The 10,721-nt window shown below is 37.1% G+C and overlaps 1 protein-coding gene across 1 annotated transcript; it reads left to right on the top strand.

Moving 5' to 3' along the window:
• The first annotated feature begins 6,729 nt into the window (after nt 1–6,729).
• On the top strand, nt 6,730–9,649 carry LOC116250971 (glucan endo-1,3-beta-glucosidase-like). Its single transcript, XM_031624999.2, has 2 exons — nt 6,730–6,858; nt 8,353–9,649. Exons 1-2 carry the CDS (start codon nt 6,852–6,854, stop codon nt 9,309–9,311), a joined length of 966 nt encoding a protein of 321 aa, XP_031480859.1. The 5' UTR covers nt 6,730–6,851; the 3' UTR covers nt 9,312–9,649.
• Nucleotides 9,650–10,721: the final 1,072 nt, after the last annotated feature.

Raw genomic sequence — 10,721 nt, 5'->3', positions numbered from 1 at the left:
TTAATTTAAATGTAACTAAACTTGTCAATCAATAGAATTGTTGGTAGTTCAAAAAACCAAGTGCCAATAATTAATATAAAACATTTATTTGTGTTAAAGGTGTTTTTGTCGTTTTATCTCCAGAAGATCACTTGAAGGTTTAATATACAAAATGTCGTTTTTCAAAAACGATGCAAAAGTTATTTGTATTTTTTACAACAATGGAAAGTCAAGTATGTGTCGATTATTGCTAAACTTTTAGGCATATTTGAAAAAAAAAAAACACATTAAAGAAAAAGAAAATTTTTCCAATTACAGGTGATTTTAAACATGGTTTTAAATGTCTCAGCCTTTTTATGTTATGTTTTCCTATAGGGTTCCAATTATCTGAATTGGAAATACAATATATGTCACAAATTGGGAACTTACTCGTCTAAATCTGGCAAAGAAAAACAGCACAGCTAACAGTGGCAGAGACCGTTAATAATAAATAAATAAATATATATATATATATATATATATATATATATATATATTAAGTCGATTGAACCCGACACACAGGAGAACTCGACAGGTTTATTCGATCATGGCCGTCCGATGGCGCAATATCGGACGGCCAAGATTATGCGTGGCTGAAAAACCCTAGCCCTTTTCCTCAATTCACTTTCTCTGCCTCTCTCGAACTCTGTCCGCTCCTCCTCCCTCCGCCTGCCCGGCGTTTCCCCTTTTTTCTGGTCCTTCCTCGCCTCTGGAGGTCAGGTCCGTGCACTGTCCACCAGTTGGTTTCCGGTCCTGCAGCAAACGTCTACAAGGTTCTTCATATTCCGAACGATGAATCCAGGGTGACTTGCAGCCAGATTTTCACTTTGGCGTCGACAGGAAATGGAGGAAATTGAATGGTAGTCGCTCCGATTTTGGTGCTACCAGTTACTCAAAGGCATTGGAATGCCCCACTGGTTTAATGGCGCCATTCGCTGGACGTGGGATTACAGTTGGGGTGGGTGCCTTTATGCTGGTTACGCAATTACTCGAAGAACTAAATCTCCTTTAAGGTGGGTAGCGAGGAATTCCAGATATTCTCACACCTTAATTGCTGCCGAGCAGTTCATCCTACGACTTATCGCCACATTGGTGAAATATCATTGAGAGTATTCTCCCTTGGTTGAAATCAATAGATTTATGCATCTGATTATGTGTTTATTTTTGCCAAATTAACTGCTACGCCAATAAAAATTGTTATTTTTTCTTCTACAAGATAACATGCAAGAATCGCTAATTAACTTTGTGTACATATTAATTTAATTTTCTTGCAATTTAATTTTCTGGAATTCACTCAAAAATTGTAACCGGATTGCTTTTGATATGAATGAAAACAATTAATTTAAATGTAACTAAACATCATCAATGAATAGAATTGTTGGTAGTTCAAAGAAGCTAATATAAATAATGAATATAAAACATTTCTTTGTACTAAACCAATAAATATACACAGATATGATGAACAGTTGAATAATAAATATACACACACAAGCTTTGGAATTCCTAAGGATTAAAAAAAAAACTAGGAATTTTTAGAATAAAGGCAGGCCCCAATTATTATTAAGAACCATGCACAATCCAAGAACTATCCACAGGAAGATCGATGAACAGTACCAAACAACTAGGTAGACTCGTCCAGTTTGAGCTTTATGATCCACGAAAGACCACACGGTAGCACCTTCTCCAGTAAGCAAATTTTGAAGACGTTACATCAGGCTCTTTAAAGCTACCATTAATGAAACAAGCCTTGTTTTTTGCTCATAAGCATGCATGGCACGTCTCCATGTTGCATAGTTTTCCCCTGTTATGTTAAGTGTTGAGATGCTAACATTGAGGTCTCTTATTTCCTGCTTAGATCTGTTTGACAAATGTTGTTGATGCCAGAGATTACAGTTGTCCCACCATGCTGTGTACTCTTGCATTAATCCATATTTGTCATGGGCCTTCTTTAACTCAGGTTCTACACTCAATAAAGTTGAATAAAATTTATATTGGTACCTTTCTTTCTCCCAAAGTGGACAACATGGAAAAAGAGCACAAAATTACATGTAGATTATATGTTATGGACGAAAAATGACCAAAATGTCTCGACACCACCTACTATGGATGTAAAAGTAGAACTTGAAAAATTTTACCATTTTTATTAATAAAACAAAAATTAACCTTGAAACAAAATTACACATGCATGCTGCCTTGTTAATCCTGATCTCAGTTTTGTGTGGTGTATATACTGATTCCTTTGTGTTGTTCTTACCGCTTCAATAAGAGCCAAAGTTTCCCTCCAGCCCTTTGTCTTGCCTCCAAGGTCTACTCTTTGCTTCCTTTTCATTAACGAAAGGGTGGAGGTATTTGATGTTCACGTTTCTCAAACTCTGGTGACCAAAGGTCCTTGATGCTCATGCTTATCGAATTAGTAACCAGCTGCTTACTAGCTATGAGCCTGTGCCAGTGTTCCAAAACAAAAAAAGGGAAACAGATGAACTGCAGGTGGGGTAATTTAAATAAATCCAAACTTTGTAAAATGTTTGAAAAAGTTTATAAAAAAACTGTCAATGAAAAAATAAGAGGGTTAACATTGATATGAATATGAAAACACGACTAGAATCAATGTGTCATTGGACCATTTCATTTTGAATCTTCAAAAGGCGACTTTTCATTTCCTCCTAACAGAGGATCCGAAAGGAAGTTGGCCACAATGTCCACTACTGGAAAAGAGGGAACCATCGATTGCCACTGCCTCAGTTGTCTCATATATCAAGCCTGACGTCAATATCATACTTTCGGTCTTGAAATTGCTTTTGAAATTTTTGACCCATTTGTTACTTGTTAGGGCCTTAGGGGTTGAGAATGCACTACAAAGAACTCGACCGTTTACTGGCAGTTAAAACGTACAGCGTCAGTAAAAGTATGATTGTATTGACGTGAGTGACAACATGTTGATAATACATTAGGAAACGTGGATGATGTACTGCAGAAAAGTAAAGCGTCAATATTAATTTAATTATCATTGACGAATCTCCGGAACCGTCGTTGTTTCTCAATTTTACTATTTTTAACATTTCCTCCCAAGCCCGCCATTCTTTGTCCAAATATTATGGACCTTCTTCTGACTCGCCTGTTTGTTTTGTTATTACTGATGTTCTTCCGGTGCCGTCAGTGTTAGTTTGTCATTTTTTATGTCCTCCTCACGCGTTAGAATTGATCTGCGTCACAAGCGCAAGCTTCGACAAATGTGTACCCCAGCAATCCTTAGCCGTCAGTATATATCTAATTACTACTTAACCACCACCGTTGGCTTCATTCTTCTCTACAGTATGTCAGCGCCGTTGGTACATATCACTTGCATCTAACCATCACTTGTGCATTGATCGAGGCAATGCGCAATGTGGCGGTGTGATGCATAGCCATCAACTCAAAATTTTTGAAATATATATTATATTTAAAAAATATGAAAAATAAAAACTTAAAAGGTAAAAATGATTTTGTAAACTAAATTATATAAAAAAATATTAAATTATGTATATTTTTTGTATAAATTGAAACTAAATATAAAAATATAGTCTCAAACTTAAAAAAAAACCTAAAAATAAAAATAAAAATATGTTTCTGTTCTGCCTTCGCCGCTGGTTGAAATAATTGATGGATGAAATTAACATGCTGGTGGGGTTGCCAATATATAGCGACCTTGAGGACTTTTGGAAGGAGAGACAAATTGGTCTTTCTCTTCTTAATTGTTTTTTATAAATTAATAAAAAGGTGTAAATGAAAAAAAAAAATCAAACAGTGCTTATACAAACAGATCCTATTATTCAAATTTCAGCCAAATCGGACAGGACATTGTGTTATGGATTGGGATCTTACTCCTCCGTCTCTGAATTCAGTTTGAGAAATTCAAGTACCAATACAACTCAGAATGACCTGGCAATGACAACAACACTACAGCTTGCAGTAGCGGAGACCGTAAATGCAGTTGAGAGAGGCAAAATAGCAAGTCAGACACGCTAAATGAAGTTTGGTCGAAAAAAATTGAAATTAAATAGGATACCATGTTCATCCTTCTACGCAAAATTAAATAACGTCATCCTACAGCCCAACCGTAGCTACCCACCGGAGAATATATATATATATATATATGGAGAGAGAGAGAGTGAGTGAGAGAGAGAGAGATCATGCACCAAAAATGACTACGTGGGGAGTCGTTTCTGATGGCTTACAGACGTAGAACGGGGTTTATATTACCATATATATATATATAATGGATCCATTCGGTCTCCAGAAATGACTTAATAGAGAAGAGAAGCAGTTTGTGATAAATTATTTGGTATTGAAGAAGCTGTGGGGTCAAACACCCCCTATATAAAGCCATCACAAACTGCTTATCTTCTCCATTAAGTCATTTTTGGTGAGCGAATGGATCCATCTTTCATATACATCGTAACATAAACGCCATTTGAGATCTGAAAGCCATCAGAAACGACTCCCCATCTAGTGATTTTTGGCGTATGACAGAAGAATGTGATTAAAGAAGGAAATCACATCTCATACTGAAGCCGATCGACCTCGTCGACCAGAGGATCCAAATATATTTGATCGTATGAAGTTTTACCAAACAGCGCCTTTAATTTAGTTTTCCATTAAGCCAAAGCATATTAAATGACAGGTCGTCGTCTATAGTAAATTAAAATTAGCTCCTAGCTTCAATTCTCATCGTATATGTATGTCAAGTCAAATCTGAAATAATTAAATCTGACAAAAAAGTAAAATAAAATCGAATCGAATCGATTTGCCATTGATCCGACTCTCCACAATGTGATTTGCACAGAGTTGCATCAACAGCAAATACTGATCTTCCAGGAAAATGTGGCTTCGTTACATTTGTCAATTTTGTTTAGAAAAAAAAAGTCATATGGTACAACTGTGTTTCTTGTCTCCTCTGTATAATGACTAATTAATGGACGGCTTTACTTAGAAAAGTCAGCAGCAACTCCTCCCGTTATTGGATGGTTGAAAGTCAAGGCCACATGGTCATGTTCATAAAGGTCTGGAAATCGAGTGGCAAATATTATTTGAGATCAAAATCAAGATTTCATTTTTTGGTGGATTAATAGCCAAAGATAAGGCATGAGACTGGAAGTCCGATCATCATATCTGAAAAAAGTCACTTTCTGAAAAACTGTTACCTGAACTGTGCATTATTCACGTCATCGAGGAGGCATATAATAGTAGAGACTATGTTAAGGGTTCCTTTGACAAAAGGAACAATAAAACATCAACCCAAAATTTAATTGCATTCAGAAAGTAAGATTTGTATTGCAGGGGTGAAGCCATATCCCGCACAATATATATATATATATATATATATATATATTTTGGAAAAACACTTTTCATTTAGGTTGTGTTTGATTACCGCGATCTGAGACCTGCAAAGATTCGTGATTTTCTGGAGCTGACCCTTGATTATAGGGGTGCTTGATGAGGCAGGAACTGTGAAATTTTAGATGTAAAATTCTCAATTTTTATGAAGTGGAAATTATGTTATCACAATTTTGATTCCGGAATTATATGCTCCTTGTCGAATCAAAATTTCAAAATTGTGATTCTACCCTATGATTCCAAAATTTTGTAAATTTTTCATCTCTCTTTATGACACATGTCATGATAGTTTTCATTCATCAATTCTATGACTGTAATTCTTGTTTTATCAAACACATCATTTTCAATGTTGGAATCAAAATTTTGGACCATCAAACACAAAGAGAAACTGGAACTCAAATTTTCACTGCAACTCCAGTTTGAAGTGGCATTTGTTTCTAGAATTTTAATTTTAGGATCAAAACTCAAGGTCATCAAACATCTTCTAAATGAATAGATAAACCAAAAAACAAGTCCGCTCTCTTGTTCAGACCGAGTGTACTTGCACACCAAACTTGAATATGATCAGGAAGTGGTTCTTGTTTTCTCTACCAAACTCGTCTAATTTGGCCGGAGGTTAATGGTGATCCATCCGCATCCCTAATATAGGAGTATCCCTAAAGTATATGGTAAACATATATAATTTCTTGGGGTCCTTGAATCAGTCTTGGGCGGGGGTACTACTTATTTTTTATGACCAAATTAACAAATATTCAGTTCTTCAACTTGCGGATCCAAATGCAATACGACTCCTTTACTTGCCTCTCTATCAATCCAACTGCATAAATAAAATTAAACACAATGAATACCACCCACCAAACTGTATCTTTCCCATCATCCACATTCAACATATGAATTAGGCAAGTGGAGCCAATATTATATATATATATATATATATATATATATATATATATATATATATATATATATATATATATATATATATATATATATATATATATATGTGTGTGTGTGTGTGTGTGTGTGTGTGTGAATTAGGCAAGTGGAGCCAATATCTTATATATATATATATATATATATATATATATATATATATATATATATATATATATATATATATATATATATATATAAAAGCAGAGAAAATGACCAACATGTATGGGTTTGGCGGATCCAAAAGGCGCTTAGCCTAATTAGAAAGAGTGATAGACCATGACATGGAAATATGATTGGGCAGAGCAAGCATATATGGGGGGCGGCTATGGCCGCGTCCATGGCATTTTAAAACTCGACCTTCTCAAAGAATTGAATATAATATGTACGAGTTTGGTCATCCAGGAAATTAAATGATGCCGCAGCCTCAGTATGACTACTTCAAACACTCGACCGGTCATTCATACGATCTCTATATAAGCAAGCATCCCTCGTTTGCTTGAGGGTATGTAAGAACAGCAGCAACGATGGCTGGTACCAACGCTTCTCTCTCTCTCTCTCTCTCTCTCTCTCTCTCTCTCTCTCTCTGCTTCATGGGTTCGATATCGAAGAAATTCCTTGTTTTTCTTGTATTCTTTAGTCGAAATATCACATTTAGAAATGAAAATCTCTTCTTCTGCTTTTTCTTATTCTTATCGATCGTTTAATTTCAAATTGCATGGGTTTTGGATTAATATAGGATGTTCTTTGCTTAGATGCTTTCTTCTCCTAAAAGACTTTTTTCCAATTTCGTGATATTTTTATCAGCATATATGCAGTTTGATTTATATGTTAGTAAAGCCGTTAATTTCCTTCAGAAACATTACATTATAACTGCTATGGTACCAGTTATTGCTTTCTTTTCTTGGATCTTCTATCAATCTATCTTTAACAGCTTTATCCTTTTCTGCGGTGAATACTAAGTATAGAGTATTATATTTATTTGGTAAATGCCATTATTGGTGTGTGTATGTATATGCCATTCTCCGATTATGCCTCCACAGATATAGTTCATATACTTGTTTGTCAATCTTTTATGTCATTTTTCTGGAATATAATTATATAGATGGATATAAAATCATCTGTGTTAAAATATATGAGTCCAAAATTAAATCATGAAATTTTCTCGTGTTACTTGAATTTTATAACTTATAATGTCAATTTTTGAAAACCTTATAAGATCTACTATATTTATACATCTAATTTTCAAGCTATTTTATAATCACATAAATATCAAAATTTTGCATTTATCTATATGGCTAAATTGTGAAGAAGGTAGAAACAGCTGTTGAGAGCCAAAAAGACAAGAAAAAATAGTGGAGGGCGCTCTCTCTCTCTCTCTCTCTCTCTCAGAAGATGGGCACGCATTACAATTCGACGTTTTACAAGTCCAACCATTGACAAACATTTATAATTTTATAGACTTTTAAGTAAACCGAATATACTGTATGGATGTAACCCACCTGGTATGAAAAGCATTACAAGTCCGTTCATGGTTTTTTCGTAATGTGTGCATAAAATTTTTTAAAAGTTCATGAATTAATGGTCTGGGGTGTTTGAACTTTTGAAACTCATTTTATATAGAACTTTTAATTGTTCTTCAATATTTTTGCGATGTAAAGATCACATCTGTATGATTAGTTTTATTAGAAACAAAAAGTCCAACTAATGGGGTCCTACACACATTTATGTCATATTGACTCTTGAAAAAGTCTAATCAATCTATATAAATATATAGATTGACTAGTTTTGTTGAGGAGTCAATATGACATAAGTGTTTAATCGTATTCGTCCGACGCAATGTATCAACGGGGAGCTCAAGAGGGCTGAAGGATTTCAAGCCCCTCTATGCATATTATGAATTATTTTTATATCTTCTGCTATGAAGTTTACAATATCCTTGCATTTAATTTGACAAGAAAGACACTGTGTAATATGCAATCGATCAGACTTGTAGAACAATCTAATGGTCTGTCTATGAAATTGCAGGAAACGAGCATGTTGGAGTTTGCTACGGGTTGGTGGGCAACGATCTGCCATCCCCACAAGACGCAATCAGACTGATCCAGTCCCGGGGCATTAGAAAGGTGAGGCTGTATGATCCGGACGCCGGCGTCCTCAATGCTCTGAGGAATACAGGCATCCAAGTCAACGTGGGCGTGAATAACGGCGACCTGAAAAGGCTCGCCGAGGATCTCGGCTTCGCCTACGGATGGGTCGGGCAGCACATCCAGGCCTACCTCCCGGAGGTTGACTTCCGGTACATCACCGTCGGCAACGAAGTCTTCGGCACCGCTGCTGAAGTGCATGCCCAATACGTCGGTCCGGCCATGGGGCACGTGTACGACGTGATATGCTCGGTGGGTTTGCAGGGCAAGATCATGGTGACCACCGCCGTCCACATGGCGGTGATGGGCACATCCTACCCTCCCTCAGCCGGTTCCTTTTCCGACAGAGCCGGTCCCTTCATGCGTCCCGTCGTCAAGTTCATCGTCGACACCGGCGCGCCTCTCATGCTGAACGTCTATCCCTACTTCGCCTACAAGGACATGCGACAGAACCTTCCCTACGCCCTCTTCACCGCCAACTCTGACGTGGTGTACGACGGGCAACTGAGGTACAGGAACCTGTTCGACGCCATGGTCGACTCCGTCTACTCCGCCTTGGAAAGGTATGGTGCCGGCCAAGTCCGCATCGTGGTTTCGGAAAGCGGCTGGCCGTCCGGTGGGGAGAACGATGGCTTCTCGACCATCGAGAACGCCCGTACCTACAACCAGAACCTGGTGAGGCATGTGGCACAAGGGACGCCCAAGAGGTCAGGGACGCCCATCGAGACGTACATTTTTGCCCTGTTCAATGAGAACCAGAAGACTCCACAGGGCACTGAGAATCACTTTGGCCTCTTCTATCCCAACATGGCTCCTGTCTACCCCATCGACTTCTCTTAGGCCCTACCTACCTCCTCCAACAGCATTTCATCGAATAAGGAACATGTTTTGCCATATATGTAATAATATAGGCAAGTGAGTGTTTGTCTCCTTGTCCTCCCCTATTTACTTGTTGATAAGGTGCATGGTTCTGTACAATAAGCCAGTCGTTAGTTACTTGTGTTTGTAGGACTGGCAACTGGGTTGGTGTTTGATTTTTCAGTCTCAATGTTGTCAATCTTTTTTCTCCCTTTCAGTGAATGGCCTGTGAAGTGCAACTTCAAGAGGGCGTTTGATAAGATGAATATTGTGGTTTTGGAACACTTATTCTTAAATCATCCTGTGGACTGAAAATACAGGGTTCTTGTTCTAAGAACCATGATATAAGAACCATCATATTCAGCATTATTAATTGGTTTAAAACTACATTGAAAATTATACATATTATGCTTCCAGGTTCTTGGCATGTTGTGTTGGTGTTATAAGCTTTTTCCCTCTTGGCATGTTATCTTATTTTGTTGGCCTACTTTGCCCTATTAGCTATTGATACAATGATATCATCCTCGTCCTGTGTGCTTAATTAATAACAAGTACTTCTTCCCCATCTTTCAAATGGTACGTGACTCTTTGAAAAGGCCTTCACCTCCAAGCTCTCACCTTGTTTAAGAAGAGAGCGGCTACAAGCACGACAACGACGTCTCCCATCTCACCTAGTGCAGGTTATTGGACACAACCTACACTAGGTATATGAACTGTTACTTCAGGTACTACATGTGTGCGATTTAAATAAAAATAATATACAAATTCTATCAATGCGCAATTGAAAATGAAAATTGCAAGAAAATTCTACTTTCCATATTATATAGGAGCAATATGGGTACCCGTTCCATGGAAGTATCATCCTACCACGTACCCTGTTGATCAAGCTCCGGGCATCTAGCTGTCAGATTTGAGAGGTAATTGGTTGCAAATATACGTAACGATTGATAGCAGCCATTAAAAATAAAAACCAGCACGGTGGAAACAAGCGACAGTGTGTTCGAGAAGAAGGAAAAACCTAGGGATGTCAATAGTTCTGTTGTAATCTAATATTTTATCCACAACCCAAATCTGAATATGTAGTTGGATTCCTTAAAAGTTTAAATCCGCCTAGTGATCGAAAGCCAAGTCAGTATAAGACTTCTTACCAAATAAATTCTTGAATATCAGTTCTTTTACGGACATTTTACTTGGATTACATCTAAGGATTAATAAATTGCAGTGGGTGTTTTATTTTATGTATGATCTGAATAGAAATCTAACTCAAGACCGATTAAGCAATATCCACTTGCCAGTTAGGTAAAATCAATCACATCTATAATCAAGAACCCCTCTCCAAAGAAATGGTTAAAGGAAACTCCAAAACGGAAATCATTCACCGTATTGGTTTGG

The sequence above is a fragment of the Nymphaea colorata genome, chromosome 1 (assembly GCF_008831285.2).
Source record: "Nymphaea colorata isolate Beijing-Zhang1983 chromosome 1, ASM883128v2, whole genome shotgun sequence".
NCBI lineage: Eukaryota > Viridiplantae > Streptophyta > Magnoliopsida > Nymphaeales > Nymphaeaceae > Nymphaea > Nymphaea colorata.
This window is presented reverse-complemented; position numbering and strand designations above follow the sequence as displayed.